The sequence below is a fragment of the Mesoplodon densirostris genome, chromosome 6, assembly GCF_025265405.1.
Source record: "Mesoplodon densirostris isolate mMesDen1 chromosome 6, mMesDen1 primary haplotype, whole genome shotgun sequence".
In the NCBI taxonomy this organism is placed as follows: domain Eukaryota; kingdom Metazoa; phylum Chordata; class Mammalia; order Artiodactyla; family Ziphiidae; genus Mesoplodon; species Mesoplodon densirostris.
The window spans coordinates 423,538-439,223 of record NC_082666.1 but is presented as its reverse complement, the minus strand read 5'-3'; the positions used below and the strand labels follow the sequence as shown (position 1 = coordinate 439,223).

General features: G+C 54.3%; 1 protein-coding gene across 7 annotated transcripts in view; it reads left to right on the top strand.

The window, feature by feature from the left end:
- The window catches only part of EHMT1 (euchromatic histone lysine methyltransferase 1), a 145,800-nt gene extending 131,002 nt beyond the window's left edge, over positions 1 to 14,798 (top strand). For all 7 annotated transcript variants that reach the window (XM_060101874.1, XM_060101873.1, XM_060101872.1 and 4 more), the window contains exons 23-27: positions 738 to 853; positions 2,210 to 2,296; positions 2,732 to 2,810; positions 13,316 to 13,491; positions 13,618 to 14,798. In XM_060101874.1, coding sequence (XP_059957857.1) covers positions 738 to 853; positions 2,210 to 2,296; positions 2,732 to 2,810; positions 13,316 to 13,491; positions 13,618 to 13,792 — 633 coding nt within the window. In that variant the 3' untranslated portion in view covers positions 13,793 to 14,798. The remainder of the gene's footprint in view (positions 1 to 737; positions 854 to 2,209; positions 2,297 to 2,731; positions 2,811 to 13,315; positions 13,492 to 13,617) is intronic.
- The last annotated feature ends 888 nt before the right edge of the window (positions 14,799 to 15,686 follow it).

Below are 15,686 nucleotides of genomic sequence, written 5' to 3'. Positions count from 1 at the left end.
TTTCTGAGACGAGAGCCCTCCCTGGCTTTGGTTTGGGGAGTTCAGAGGTCATTGTTGGGGGAGGAGCCAGGGTGTCCTGGGGTGGAGAGGGCACACAGGCCCGGCGTGGAGGCCACTGGCACAGAGTCAACATTACAGCAAAGGGGGTGTCAAGAGTGTTGTCCAAACGAGGCTCAGGTGTCGTGGGCGGGACTGGCGGGGCTCAGGTCTCCTGGTGTTTCCTGCAAAGCCTGGCCGTGCTGAGATGGGGCAAGTTCTTAACTGTTCGGACTCGGCTGCATAGCCTGGGCTCAGCCCAACGGCTCTGCTGCGTCCCGGGTGTCGGACAGAAAAGCGGTGGCAGGTCCCTCTGGGACCTGCCTTAGGGGTTTGCAGAGTGGCAGGTAGTGCTGGCAGGTGGTCCAGGCTGGAGGCTGCAGAGCAGGAGTCCAGGGGCCCACGAGCTGATGGCCTCAGGGAGGCTGAGAGAGGATGACGGGGATGGGGGGAGGTCGACTGGGGCAGAGAGGCTGGCCACAGTCAGGGACCAGGGAGAGCTGTCCCAGAGGTTTCCAAAAGCCATGCAGATTGCTGGCCAGAGGCTTCGCGTGGCCTCGGACAAAGCGTGAACGTGTGGCCTTACCCTGTCCTCCCAGGTGTAGAGTTTGGCCAGAAACCATGCTTTCTGGGGCAGTGTTTTGGTCTGAGGAGGCATGTTGGTGTCAGTTACTTAGCCCTCGCTGCGCGTCTGTCCGCAGGATGGCCGGCTCCTGCCCGAGTTCAACATGGCGGAGCCGCCCCTGCTCTTTGAGTGCAACCATGCCTGCTCCTGCTGGAGGACCTGCCGGAACCGCGTCGTGCAAAACGGCCTCAGGTGAGGTGCCGCGGGCTGCGCCAGGGCCTCCGTGGTAAAGTTTGAAAGCAGTCAAGTCCCTTGGGCAGCTCTCTAGTTTCACGTGTGTGTCCACAAACAGGAGCAGCGTGTGTTTAGCGTATGTGTGTTTGCACGTGGAGGTGGCTTCCTCGGAGCCCTTGACCTCTACTGATGTTAGAGGCTGACGTAAAGAGTGGAAGCCTTGGGCTTCCCTGGTGGCGCAGTGGTTGAGAGTCCGCCTGCCGATGCAGGGGACATGGGTTCGTGCCCCGGTCCGGGAAGATCCCACATGCCGTGGAGCGGCTGGGCCCGTGAGCCATGGCCACTGAGCCTGCGCGTCCGGAGCCTATGCTCTGCAACGGGAGAGGCCACAACAGTGAGAGACCCGCGTACCGCAAAAAAAAAAAAAAAAAAAAAAAAAGAGTGGAAGCCTTCCGTGTTTCCTACCCGCTCAGACCTGGGTTCAGGTCAGACGGCCCGAAGGCAAGAGGCAGGCTTGCCAAGAGCTGCGTGGTCCAAGCTCACGAGGTCCTGGTCTGGTGTGAACACTCATGTGGTTCCCTCATACCCACGTCCTGAGTCTCATGTAAAACATGTTGCCCCTTGGTGCTCGGGCGCTTGGTTCACTGACCACCCAGAGCCAGACCCTGGGGTTCTGGTCATGAACCTTCCCTCCGTGAACATGCTCGAGAGTTGGAAAATCAAAGGTTATGAGGGAAGATTTGTATCCTATGTAAGTTTAGCTCAACATGAACAGTATGGTATTTTGGGGTCTATTAATATCAGTAACCTTACAGCACTTGTGACCAGCCCATACCTCTGTGTCCTGGCGTGTGGCAGAAAGTCCTTGGGGGTGAGGACAGACACGCCACTGGACACACAAATGGCTGGCGGGATGCCCTAGCTCTCGGGGCCTGGGAGGGGCCCCACAGCTGCCCCCAGGAGCCAGCTCAGCTCTGTGGTTGGCATGCTGCCCGAGCTCACCTGCATTGCAGCCTGGGGCCAGCGGGCCTGCTCATAACCCCCTTGGTCCTCATCGCATGTTGGAGATGAGGACGCTGAGGCACAGGGAGGGCCGCGGGCCGTGTTCCACGCGCCGACCCCCAAGCCGGTTTCTGAGGTTGCCCTGCCTCCTGAGGGTGTGAAAGGCGCTGTGAGGGGCACCTTGGTGCAGGGAGGGGGTTGGGGGTGGGGTAACTCTAGGAGTCACCGCTGCATTGCATGCGAAGTTCTAACGCATCTCCAGACATGAAAGTTGTATTTTCTGTGTTGTTTACTCCTGTCACTCGTGTGGTAACATGAGTGTGAGCTGAGTGTGGTGGAACGTGGCCGTGAGTGGCTGGTCCTGTTTTCCAGGACGAGGCTGCAGCTCTATCGGACGCAGAACATGGGCTGGGGCGTGCGGTCCCTGCAGGACATCCCACTGGGCACCTTTGTTTGCGAGTAAGTGAGGGCCCGGTCAGCCCAGGGCTGCTGCTGTCATGGGGGAGGGTGCAGCCGTCGGGGAGGGACTAGGAGTGCACACCGGCCAGTGTGGTGCCCCCAGGCTCACCGGGGAGGGGCTGCCTGGGCCTGGCTTGCGTTCTCGCTGCGGGCAGCCCCCACCCACCTCTGCGTTTCTGCCTGCACTTTCTCACCAGCTCATAGCTTATTTCGGAAGATCCGTCAGCACTTTGTGACGTGTAGGGGATGATCATTTTGGATCCCTGGGCAGATAGAGGGTATCTGTGTCATCATTTTCTGGGACCCGGATGAAGTCCCTGTTCAGTCACAGGCAGAATTCTCAGTCATGTGGGCTCCATCAGGGCCCCTGTGCCCTGCGTCTGGGTCCTGGGTGACATGCACCTGTCACGTTTTCGTCTACCTCTGCCCCCGCAGGTATGTCGGGGAGCTCATCTCTGACTCGGAAGCTGACGTGCGTGAGGAAGATTCTTACCTCTTTGACCTTGACAACAAGGTAATGCGTCCTGAGGGGTTGGGCGTAGAGCTGAAGGGACTGTGCTGCGTGGAGGGGCCTGCTGGCGGGGCCCGGGCTGGTAAGGAGGCTCACCCGCCAGACTGGCGCTGGGTCCCTGATCCCAGAGGCCCTGAGCTTGCCCAGCGAGCCTCGTGTGAGAGTGTGGGACCTCGGACACGTCTCTCCAGCCTCTGAGCCCCACCTTCCTTCTCAGCGAGGGTGAGGGCCGCCAAGAGGCTCGGGGGCCAGGTGCACGGGGGCGAGCCTTCGTGTGGAGTGAGGGTCACACTTGTGAACAGGGTGGGTGCGTCTCTCTGTGACCCTGGTGCCCTCCCAGGTGCGGGTAGAAGAGCTGGACCCTGGCTTCGTCCGCTCCGGGCCCTGGTTTCCAGGGCAGTTTCTGAGCCATCGCAGGCTGCCCTGTCCTGCCTTGTCCTGGCTCCCAGGGTTGCTCCTTAATCCATAAATTGCTGACTTCAGACCTTCTAAGAACTCGCTGTCGCTGCCAGTGGGAGGGAGTTCAGGTGGAGGCGGGGAAACAAGTACTGTGTCCCCCGCAGCAGCCGCGAGACCCCTGAACAGCCACCTGTAGGTCGGGTGAAGCCAGGCACTCACCTTCCCGTGCCTGCCACTCTTGGCTGTGTCTTCAGAGCGCCCTGCCCCTGCAGCCACACCCTAAGGGGTCAGCATTAGTGAGACAAGTGTCTGGAAGAGGAGCCTGTGTTCCTGGAGGTTGCAGCCTGGGGCGCGGCTCTAGCCCAGGGCCGTGGGCAGCCACCCGACCGGCCTGCTCGTTTGTGCGCGTGCGTGCGTGCATGCGTGCGTGTGTGTGTGTGTGTGTGTGTGTGTGTGTGTGCGTGCCTGTGTGTGGCGCTGCAGCCGGGCTGGGTTTCCTGCCCACCCGCATCTGCTGAGCAGTTTGCCTCTTACTGGTTTGCAGCAGTTCTTTCCATGTTCTGGATCAGTGCTCTTTCCTGACATTTGACTTGCAGATAACTTCCCTCTGTGGCTTACTTCCTGACGATGTCTTTTAATGAACAGAAGTTCTTATTTTTATTATCCTCCAACTTGGCAGTCTTTTTATGTATACAGGTGGGTTTCTATCATGTCCAAGATAAGTTTTTCTAAAACCTAGGTCACAAAGATACACATTTATATTATTTCCCAGATTGCTTTTTTGCTGAAGGGGGTCAAGCTTTATGTTTTTCCCTGTATTGACATCTGTGTGACTGAGCACCATTTGTTGAAAAGATTGTCCTTTCCCCACCCCTCAGCAATGCAGATTTTGTCATAAATCAGGTGTCCACGAGAGCTTGGATTGCCCTCTGTCTGCTGACGGCCTTGGGCAGCCTGTACTGTATTGATTATCCTAGTTTACCTCTGCTTACCTTGGGGTTCTTGGGAGTGTCTGCTCTTCTTGGTCTCTCGAAGTTTCCATATAAGTTTTAAAATCAGCTTGACAAGTTCCACAAAACTCCTGTAGGGATTTGATTGCATAGCATTGAACTTGTGAGCCAGATTAGATCATGGCATCGAACCTGTAAACCTCATTAGGGATCATAGTATTGACCCGTGAACCAGGTTAGGGCCATAGCAATGACCTGTGAACCAGGTTAGGGTCAGAGCATTGACCTGTAAACCAGTATAGGGGCAGAGCTTTGAACCTGTGAATCCATTTAGGGTCAGAGCATTGACCTGTGAACCCAGTTAGGGTCAGAGCATTGACAGACGAACCAGGTTAGGGTCAGAGCATTGAACCTGTGAATCCAGTTAGGGTCAGAGCATTGACCTGTGAACCAGTTAGGGTCAGAGCACTGACCTGTAAACCAGGATAGGGGCAGAGCTTTGAACCTGTGAATCCAGTTAGGGTCAGAGCATTGACCTGTGAATCCAGTTAGGGTCAGAGCATTGACAGATGAACCAGGTTAGGGGCAGAGCTTTGAACCCGTGAATCCAGTTAGGGTCAGAGCATTGAACCTGTGAACCCAGTTAGGGTCAGAGCAGTGGCCTGTGAACCAGTTAGGGTCAGAGCACTGACCTGTGAATCCGGTTAGGGTCATAGCGTTGACCTGTGATGGTTTGCTGGGCCATCCACTCCTTCCCGTTGGGAGTGGTGACCCAGATCGCTGTGTGGGGCTGTGTGCTGACCTGCGGGTGGACCCACTGGTTCTGGCTTTTATGGCCAGGAGTGCACCTGCAGTGGATTTTCAGACTTGACTTCTGTGGATGTGAGTCTTTGTTTCAGTTAATTCTTGGGGGTGGAATTACTGCCGTCTGGTGAGGGTTCACTTCCTGACTTTAGAAGAAACGGCAAACAGTTTCTGGAGGGCTTGTTCCCCCACACACTCGCCAGCAGCAAAGAGCAGCTCAGACACTAATTCTGGTGCCCATGATGGCGGCGTCTTTTTTTTTTTTTTTTTTTTAGTGATTTTTATTGGAGTCTAGTTGCTTTACCATGTTGTGTTTCTGCTGTACAGCAAAGTGAATCAGCTATACATATACATATATCCCCTTTTTTTGGATTTCCTTCCCATTTAGGTCACCACAGAGCATTGAGTAGAGCTCCCTGTGCTCTACAGTAGGTTCTCATTAGTTATCTGTCTTATACATAGTAGTGTATATATGTCAATCCCAATCTCCCAATTCATCCCACCCTCCCTTCCCCACCTTGGGGTCCATATGTTTGTTCTCTACATCTGTGTCTCTATTTCTGCTTTGCAAATAAGTTCATCTGTACCATTTTTCTAGATTCCACATATAAGCAGTACTATATGATATTTGTTTTCCTGACCTACTGCACTCTGTATGAGTCTTTAGGTCCATCCACATCTCTGCAAATGACACTATTTCATTCCTTTTTATGGCTGAGTAATAGTCCACTGTATGTACCACATCTTCACTATATGGCAGCGTCTTTTCATGGCTTAGTGGCTTCCTTACATCATCGTTTGTGGAGAAGTTTTAAAAATTAAAAAAAAAAATTTATTGCGGGTTGTTCCGTCAGGCCGCTTGTCGTAAGAGCTCTTCACAAGCCCTGAATGGTACCCTTTGTCCAACGTGTGTTGTGAGTATTTCCCTCCTGCCTTTCCTTCCTCTTCACAGAACAGAAAACTTTTTAAATTGTTTAGTGCTTTATGTGTCCTAAGAAATCTTTACTGCAAGGTTGTGAAGATTTTCTCCTTTCTCTAGAATTTTTATATTTTAGCAAAATTACATTTAGATCTAAGATCTGTTTCAAGAACTTTTGTGTATGGTGTGTTTTTTTCACTTAACATATTTTTTTTTGGTGAGATCACTTAAGTTCTATTCTCTTAGCAAATTTCGGCTGTACAAAGGTGTCATCAACTGTAGTCACCATGTTACACATTTGATCCTCAGACCTTTTTCATTTTTTTTTTTTTTTTTTTTTTTTTGCGATATGCGGGCCTCTCACTGTTGTGGCCTCTCCCGTTGCAGAGCACAGGCTCCGGATGCGCAGGCCCAGCGGCCATGGCTCACGGGCCCAGCCGCTCCGCGGCATATGGGATCCTCCCAGATCGGGGCACGAACCCGTATCCCCTGCATCGGCAGGCGGACTCTCAACCACTGCGCCACCAGGGAGGCCCAAGACCTTTTTCATTTTATAAATTTACTGTCTCCCTGTTTCCCCCACTCCTCACCCCCTGGCAACCACTATTCTACTCGGTTTCCATGAAAGTTTTTGCCTTAAAAAAAAAAAAGTAAGATGCCATATAAAGTGACACCATGCCGTCTTTGTCATTTGCTGGCTTATCTCAGATGATGCCCTTGAGGTTCATCCATATTGTCCCAAATGGCAGGATTTCCTTTTTTTTTTTTTTTTTTAAAGGCTGAATAGTGTTCCACTGTGTGTGTGTGTGCCACATTTTCTTATCCATTAATGGACACTTGGTTATTTCCATATCTTGGCTGTTGTGAATAGTGCTGCAGTGGACATGGGGGAGCAGATGTCTCTTCAAGGTTGTGGTTTTGTTTCCTTCATAAATATCCTGGAGTGGGATTGCTGGATCACATGATAGTTCTGTTTGCACCTTCTTGAGGAAGCTCCATCCACACTGTTGTCCACAGTGGCCGCACCAATTTACCTTCCCCCAAGCAGTGCACCGAGGGCTCCCTTTTCTCCACACCCTCGCCAGTGCTTCTTGTCTTTTTGATGACGGTCATTCTGACAGGTGTGAGGTGATTAATCATTGTGGTTTTGATGTGCATTTCTCTGATGATTAGTGATGTTGAGCATCTTTTCATGTACCTGTTGGCCATCTGTGTGTCTTCTTTGGAAAGATGATTATTCAGTTCCTCTGTCCATTTTTTAAATTGGCTTTTTTTTTTTTTTTTTTTGCTACTGAGTTGTGTGAGTTCTTTATATAGTTTGGATAATAACCCCTTATCAGACACATGGTTTGCAAATATCTTCTCCCATTCGGTATCTGCCTTTTTTTTTTTTTTTTTGCCTCACCTCTCGGCTTGCAGGATCTTAGTTCCCCGACCAGGGAGTGAACCTGGGCCTATGGCAGTGAAAGCACTGAGTTCTAACCCGTGGACCACCAGGGAACACCTGGTACCTGCTTTTTCATTTTGTTGATGGTTTCCTTTGCTGTGCAGAAGCTTTTTAGTTCAATGTAGTCCACTTGTTTACTTTTGCTTTTGTTGTTTTTGCTTTTGGTGTCAAATGCAAAAAATCATTCAAGACCAATATCAAAGGGCTTCCCACCTCTGTTTTCTTCTAGAAGTCTTACGGTTTCAGGTCTCACGTTTTGCATTGATTTTTGTTTTTGGTGTAAGATAGGGGTTGAGGTTCCCTTTTGTCCATGTGAATGTAAAGTCTCTACTTGCACCATTGAAAGTAGGTCTGTCTGGACTGTGTTTTGTTCCTTTGATTTATTTGCCAGTCCGTAACCTGCATCACTGTCCTGATCACAGGCGCACCTCGGAGACGCTGCGGGTTCGGTTCCAGAGCAGCAACATAGTGCATATCACAGTAGAGCGTATTACAGTACACACTTTTTTTTTTTTTTTTTTTTTTGGTCCCAGTGCATCTAAAAGTCATGTTTATACTATAGGCTATTAAGTGTACAATAACATTGTCTTAAAAAATAATGTAGATACATTAATCAAAGGATGCTTTATTGCTAAAAAATGGTAACCATCATCTGAGCCTTCAGCGGGTCATAGTAGTAGTATCAAGGGTCACTGACCACAGATACCGTAACAAATACAGTAGTACTGAAAACGTTTAAAATACTACGAGAATTATCAGAATGTGACGGAGACAGGAAGTAAGCAGATACTGTTGGAAGAATGGAGCCCGCAGACCCACTGGACGTGGTGTCTGCAAAGTTCAGCAAACCAAGGTGCGCCGGTAAGGCCGTGAGACTAAACCCTGAAACCAGGTCACGTTGTGCTCAGACCCTGTGTTTCCTCCAAAAGCCGTTTCACCTTTTCTGTGTCCTTTGCGTTTCCCTGTAGGTTCTGGAATCAGGGCATCAGTATGGGATGCCGCGACCAGAGCCCTGCTGGGGTTGCCTCCCGTTTGTTGCCGAGTTTAGGGCGTCGGCGTCTGCAGTGTTAGGTCTCCTCCTGGCCCCTGGTGTCGCCTCCAGGTCTCCGCAGAGCTTGCAGGCTTTCAGGGTGTAGATCTTACACATGTTCCCTTAAGTTTATTCCCAAGTATTCCATGCTCTTATGCTTTCGTAAACAATGTTGCTGTTTACTTCGCTTTCTAATTGTTGCTAGGATATGGAAATAGTTGGTTTTTTGTATATCGACCTTGCTAAATCCACTTATTAATTCCAGTAGCTTTTTTGCCGATCCTCTAGGATTTTCTGTGTACATAACTGTGTCGTGTGAGTGAAGACAGCTCTCCTTCTTCCTTGCCCGTCTAAGTCTGTGCTGAGAGCCTGGCTGGGGTCTCAGCAGTGGGAGGGGACATCCTTGCCCGTCTCTGTCAAGGGAAAAGCATTCATTCTTTGACCACTAAGTGTGATGTGAGCTTTTTGTAGATGCCCTCGTAGAAGTGTTCTGGTGCTGATTTGTTTACTGAGGCCTAATTTATATGCAGGAAATTCACCCATTTATGTGTCCAACTCTGTTGGTTTTGACAGGTGCCTCCTGGTTCCTGCCCCATCAGTGATCTCAGGGTCCTCTGCTCAGGGTCACTCAGGCCGTCCAGGCATGGTACGGCTGCGTCTTTTCTGGACCTTGGACCTCAGAGTCCTCGGGCTCACATGCTGGTTGTCAGAACGCAGTTCTTGGCTGCAGGACTGAGGTCCAGCCAGGGCTCTGTCTGCTCCCAGGGGCCCCAAGCACACAGCCCCCTTCTTGAAGGCCAGCAGGAGAACCATGCACGGTGTGACGTGATCGCGGGAGTGGCTTTCGTGAGAAGCAAGTCACAGGTTGCCCAGGGGCTGGGGCTCTGTGAGCGAGCGAGGCTGGGGTCTTCTTCCAGTTCTGCACTGGGGTGAGCACCACTGCACCGAGTTATGCAGACCAGCTCGGGGACACCCGGCCCCTCTGTCGCTGCCGTTTGCCTTTTCCAGAATGTCGTACGGGTGGTTTCCCACGGCACGTGGCCTCTGGGTCTGGCCCTCTCCCTGGTGGAGGGAACCTCTGGGGGCTCATCTGCGGCGTCACGTGTTTGTGTTGGTTGGGTCATCACTGCTCCATCATGTGGACGCCCCTCAGGCTGCTCCTCCATCCACAGCAGACACACTTGGGCTGTTTCCAGGTGTTGGCGGTTAGCGCAGCTTTCGAGAGCATTCATGTCGGGCTTTGGGTGGATGTGTCCTCATCCCCTGGGGCCACGTGGTGGTGACTGGCAGCTTCATGGGAGGCTCGGCCGTGTCCCGGGCACACGTGTCCCAAGCGTCTGGAGAGTCCTGGCAGGAGGGCAGGTCCAGTGCTGGCTGCTCCTTCGTGGTGGGGAACAGGGTCCTGGTGTTGGACCATTTCAGGGCTCTTGTAAATGGCATTTTTTTCCCCTGATTTAGTTGCTTGATACATAGAAATATTTATTCTTTTTAACTCTGTGACCTGTTAAACTCACTGACTAGATGTAGCATTTATTTGTGAGTTCTCTTCTCAGTGGACACGATCGTGTCATCAGCAGACAGTCCCCTCCCGGCCAGGCCGCTGTGCCTGCCTTGGTGGAGGAAGCTTCCAGAACCCAGGCTCCCACAGGTGCTGGTGCCCAGAGCTCTGTCCCTAGTCCACCAAGAGTGACCTGGATTGACGTTAGGCTGTGTTCAGTGTTTTTCTGCATCTGTTGAAATGCCCCCGCAATCTCTCTTGTACTTATTGTAGTAACATGGTGGATAAGCTGATTTTATGGGCCATTGTTGGGCCATCATTACTGGTTTGTAATCTCATGCCTGCTTGAACATGGGGCGTTGTGCTGCCGGTGGTCAGCCTGCACTGGCCCATAGGCTGGCCTGTGTGTGTCCCCAGAGCCTGCCCCCGACCATCTGGCACCGCTAGCATCTGTGCCCTGTGGGTCTGTGTCTAGTGTCTGGGGGTTTCCTGCTTATTTTCATTCTGTTTGCCCATTGCCCCTTGTTCCTGATTAGTTTTTGTTTGGGTTCCAAACTCTGTATTTGCAAACCTGCCTGAAGAAAATGCATTGAGGCTTCGGAGCCCTCATCTGGAATCACTTTGTCCATTTGTGGGAACGAGGGTGGTTCGGGGCTGAGCTGCAGCCGCCAGCCTCTCCGAGTCTAGCCCAGCCTCCCCTGCAGTGACCCTCGCCCTGGGGTGCAGCCCTCAGGGTCCCACCTGCAGCAAGGAAGGTTCGCAGGGCCCTAGACCCCCGGCCTCGTGCCCACTGTGCAGCACAGCTAGGAATGCCAGCTGCTGAGCTCGACCCCCGTGGAGGAGCCTTCCCGGAGCGTCCACTCCTTCACGAGGTGTTTTCTTTGTTGCTTTTTCTGAAATGCTCTGTCAGGCTGTCTCGAGTCTCCGCAGACCAGGCAGCTTGCCTGACCACAGGTCAGCACCCTGATTCTCACCAACATCCTTTGACAGATGGGGCACGTGCGGACGCCGTCCGGGGAGGGGCGGAGGGGGCGTTCCTGGGTGCCCCGAGGGGGCCCCACACAGGTCTCTCCACGCTCCCCGCTTACCTGTCTGGGAGGAGCTTTCTGTCTCCAGACTGCTCTGGCTGGTGCTTCTGTAAAAACACTGCAGATTCCAAGCCCGTTTCTTAATTATCAGAGTCTAAGACATGCAGTTACCCTGTCTGATTGCTGTGCTTGTCTCTCGGCTCCTCCCCTGAGCAGCTCCTGGACCCCTGCCAGCCCCCGGTCCCCATAGGGACATCCCTCCAGTGGCCACCCTCTCTCTTCCCATTGCTGCGACCGCTGCCTTTGACCCCTGGCCTTTCCGTCTCTTCAGCCCCGCACACCGGGCTGTGCCCCCGGGAGGGTCCTGGCAACCCGAGTGCCGCTGACTCTGGGCCCTCAGCCCTGGCCCCCAGCCGTGTGGGTCTCCTGCTTGCTCTGGTCCACTCCTCCTGGGCCCGAGCAGGTAGCCCTCTTCAGTCTTGCCTCGTGGGTCATTCATTCTGGGCATGTAAAAAGCCATGGATGCAGCGCGTCCCCCGGCCGTTCCAGCTCAGGCCTGTGTGTCCCCGAGTGTTGGCGTGTCAGAGTGCCCATACCCACTGGGCCATCTGGCCATGCCTCGCTCCCCCACCCACCATTTGAGGTATCAGGGAACTTTACGGCTCTGCCTTCCAGGTGTTTACTGGGTCTGATCACCTGTCCTCATGCTGCTGAGTCTGTCCCTCTCCTTGCTGTTCTGGAACCTTCCAAACACCTGCTCTGTCCCCATCTCCTCCCGCTTCAAGCCTCTGCTCGAGTCCCATGGTTGACCTGGGCGCCCTCACGCCCTTAGCGTCTCAGAATCACCATGTCGGTGGCATGTGGGTGGCTCGTGTGGGCGTGGGGCTCCCTCCCCACAGTATTTTTGCCTCAGAACCAGGTGTGGGTGGTTTCTGGATCAGAGAAGCTTTAAAAAAGCAGCACATACATCTGAAAGGACACATCTTAAAGACCCGAGAAAGGCTGTTTGTTGCAGGAGGGACGCAGTGTTCTCATAGAGGGAATTCTTGGGACCAGGCCAAGCGGTGGTCAGGTCTTCAGGATGGGTGGCCCCCACTTGGTGCAGGCCGGTGACCAAGGGCTCAGGACATAACTTGTGGGAAGTGTGGGCGGTGTGGTGGGGGCCTAGGGCCAGGGACCAGTGGGAAGAACCCCCACTTGTCCCCCAGGAAGCCTTGGTGTCCCTGAGGGGCCACCTGTGGGTCCTGCAGGCTCTGGGTGGGGTCTCCACGTGGGACCCTTACAGGGGCTCCCCTTAGGGACCCAGAGGGGAGGGGGTGTCCGGGCCGCTTTGTGCCCCTGGGTGGTAGAGGCGGCGTCCGCAGGGCCCTTCGCTGCTTGGGGTCCAGCCCAGGGCCTCCTTCCTTCGTCACACGGGAACCTGCTTCTCACCCGCCCCTTTCTGCTGCTGCTTTAGTCTCTTGTTCAGCTTAGGAAAAAAGAAAAGAGAAAAAGTGAAAACGTGTTTCACTTCCTCCAGGATTTCTTACTCTTGCCTTTATGGATAAAGACACAGAAAAGGGGAGAAAATCAGGGTAGTTGAGGCCCTTCCCTGGCCCCCCTGGTCCCTGGCGTGAGGGTCAGACCGCAGTAGCCGATGGCACGGCGGCGCTCCGGGGGATCTGCTTGCTGCTCACTCAGGGGTTCGGTTCTGGGTGGGTGTCCTCGCCGTGTGGCCCCTCTGACTTTGGGTCCATCTTGCGCTCTGGATCTTTCCAGAGAAAACTCTTTCTCAGGGCTCGGATGGTTAGACCAGGCCACTTTCTCACGGTCACCTCAGCCCCTTCTGCCCTGTGTTGTTACCACGGCAGCAATGCCAGAGGCACGGTTGGGACCCCAGTCCTGGGGCTCCTCTCTGCCCTGAAGGGTCTGTGGTTTTCTGAGTGCCCTCGTGAGCGACCTGGCAGCTTCCCTCCCGCTGCCCCACTGCCCCTCAGCCCCCAAGCAGCTCTGCCCCCCTGCCCCGTGACCCCTGCCCCTGTGACCCCTGCCCCTGTGACCCCCTGCCTCTCTGCCCCCGTCCCTCTGCCCCCCGTCCCCGTGTCCCTCTGCCCAGTGCCCCCTGCGTCTCCCACTCCTGCTAAGTTGTACTCCTGCCCCTCCATCATCAGGTCTCTGGGGAGTTGTGCTGCCCAGCGGTCCTTACAGGACCATGTGGCCCCTTAGCCACCCCACGTGGTTCCCATAACGCTGTCCTCCTCTGTCCTGCTGCTGACAGCATCAGAGCGTCGGATGGGACGGTGCCGGCCACATAGATTATCCATGTTTGCGCTCGTTTTCACCCCCCGAGTTGAAGCCCCAGGAGGGAGGGGGAGGAGAGGGTAGCGTCTGCTGGGTGGCAGTGGCGGTGCCCACGCCTGCCCTCCTGGGACGCTCAGTGCGTGTCTCCCCCAGGACGGAGAGCTGTACTGCATCGATGCGCGTTTCTATGGCAACGTCAGCCGCTTCATCAACCACCACTGCGAGCCCAACCTGGTGCCCGTGCGCGTCTTCATGTCCCATCAGGACCTGCGCTTCCCCAGGATCGCCTTCTTCAGCACCCGCCTGATAGAGGCCGGGGAGCAGCTGGGGTAGGTGCCCGCCAGGCGCACGCGCTACCTGCCCCAGACTGGATGGCTCGGGCGGGGCTAGGTGGGCCCGGCTCCCGGGAGGTGCTGGTGGGCCCGGACCCCCGCCCAGCTCTGCTCTCCCCCCAGGTTTGACTACGGGGAGCGCTTCTGGGACATCAAAGGCAAGCTGTTCAGCTGCCGCTGTGGCTCCCCCAAGTGCCGGCACTCCAGCGCCGCCCTGGCCCAGCGGCAGGCCGGCGCCCAGGCCACGCAGGAGGACGGGCTGCCCGACACCAGCTCCTCCCCCGCCGACCCGCTCTGAGAGCCGCGGCCCGGGCGCCCAAGCGGATGCCGTTCACGCTGCGGTTCGGGGAGAAAAGGAGAAGCTCCACGACGACGTCTGCGGCCCCAGCCTGGTGCCGGCGGGACCGGGCTGTGCGGTGGGCGCTCTGGGACTCTGCACTGGTGTCGCCCGTGAGTTTCTGATGGTGATTTTGTCGTTTCCACGTTTCTCGTTTCCCCTCTGCTCACCGTCGTTCCCGTCCCACCGCTGGGCTTGTGGGCAGTGTCCTGTCGACCCAGACCCCTCCGTGTGGCCCCGCCAAGGCCACCGTCACCCACCCACGGCCCGAGGGGCTGGTGCCGGCTCCTGGGGCCGCGCAGACCCTGTCCCCACTGCTCCTGAGAGGTCAGGGCCGAGCCGCCACTGACCTTGGAGAAAACGTGGGTTTGCTTTTTAAAGAAATCCTATATCTAGTCCTATATACCAGACCTCTAACGCGTTTCTTTTCGAGGAAGCGGTCTGGGGGTGCAGGAGGGCCACGGCCCACGGAGGACCCACACCTGCCCTGCGAGTGCCGTGAGGCCGGCACCTTCTGTTGATTTCTAAGCCACACGCTCTGATGATGAATAAACTGATTTATTTTCTACCATTATTGGACATTAGGACAAACAAAAAATAAAAAACAGAAAACACAGACAACGGTGCTGATTCTGGTGTGGTTTCTACTCACCATGTGAAAATAAACTATCAACTGTATAAAGAGAACAAAGTGATTTTAGAATAAAATGCAGGAGAAAACTTTTTTTAAAATGTTAGTCTTGTAGTGTGAATAAATTTGCCATCACCTTTTGTGTGATGGCCTGCCAGGTCATATACTTTTTTTTGGCATATACTTTTTTAAATACTGTAATTAGTGCAGTAACAGTGGGTTTTTTTGTGCGACTCTTCTAAAACATTCATAATGCAGTCATGTTTATTTTTTCTGTTAAAATGTTTTTGACAGTTCTAAGAGCAGTCTTTTGGCTCAGACCATTTCTTGTTCTGTTTTCAATGAAATCAATAAAAAAAAAAAAAAGAAGTACTTTAAATGAGGTTTCATCATGGTATCATGTTTCAACTGGTTTCTGCAAAACACCCGTGTTTCCCATGGGATGCGGTGCTCGTGGGGTCCCACACGGCCCCGGGGACTAGTGGGCAGGCCCAGCCCTGTGCCGAGTCTGACAAGGTGGACCTGACACCCCCGCTCATCCCTGCAGAGAGGACGCGGCCCGCCCCTCCCCAGGCAGCCTGTGCGTGCGTGTGCCTGTGTGTGTGCCTGTGCGTGTGCGTGGGGGGCGCGTCTGTGTGTGCCAAGCTCTCTAGAGGCTGACGGAGGTCTGGAATCAGATCTGTGTCTGGACGTGGTGAGGCTGGGCCCTCTCCTCCTGCCAGAACCTCCAGTCCCAAAACTCATTGGGAGCCTCTGAACACAAGAAGCAGCTTGAATGCTCTATTTTTTATACACAGACGTCATTCAGTTAGACATTTTCAGACATTTATCCAGAACCTGCATTTTGCAAACAGCGCAAACAGGGCGCCTTCCCTGTGGACGCGGATAAGGCCTGATGTGCGGAGCTGGGAGCCTGAGCTGTGACCGGTGCGCCCGAAGAGCCCTTTCTTCCCGGAGGACTTGGGCTGGGTCCTCAGGGCTCGCTGCCTTTCTCTTCTGAGGGCAGCAGGACCACAGGAGGGGCTGTGCTGGCGGGGAGGGCCCATCTGCAGCTGGTTTTCAGGCCCTGAGACCTGCCAGCCCTGTGTGCCTTCCACTAGCTCAGCCTTCGGGCTCCAAGCCCAGGGGACTGCCGGGGACGAAGGGCCTTGTGTGTTGGCGGTCCACCTGTTATGTGCTGGGCCAGTGCTGGTGTCCAAACAGCTGTCTGTTGAATCAAGACAG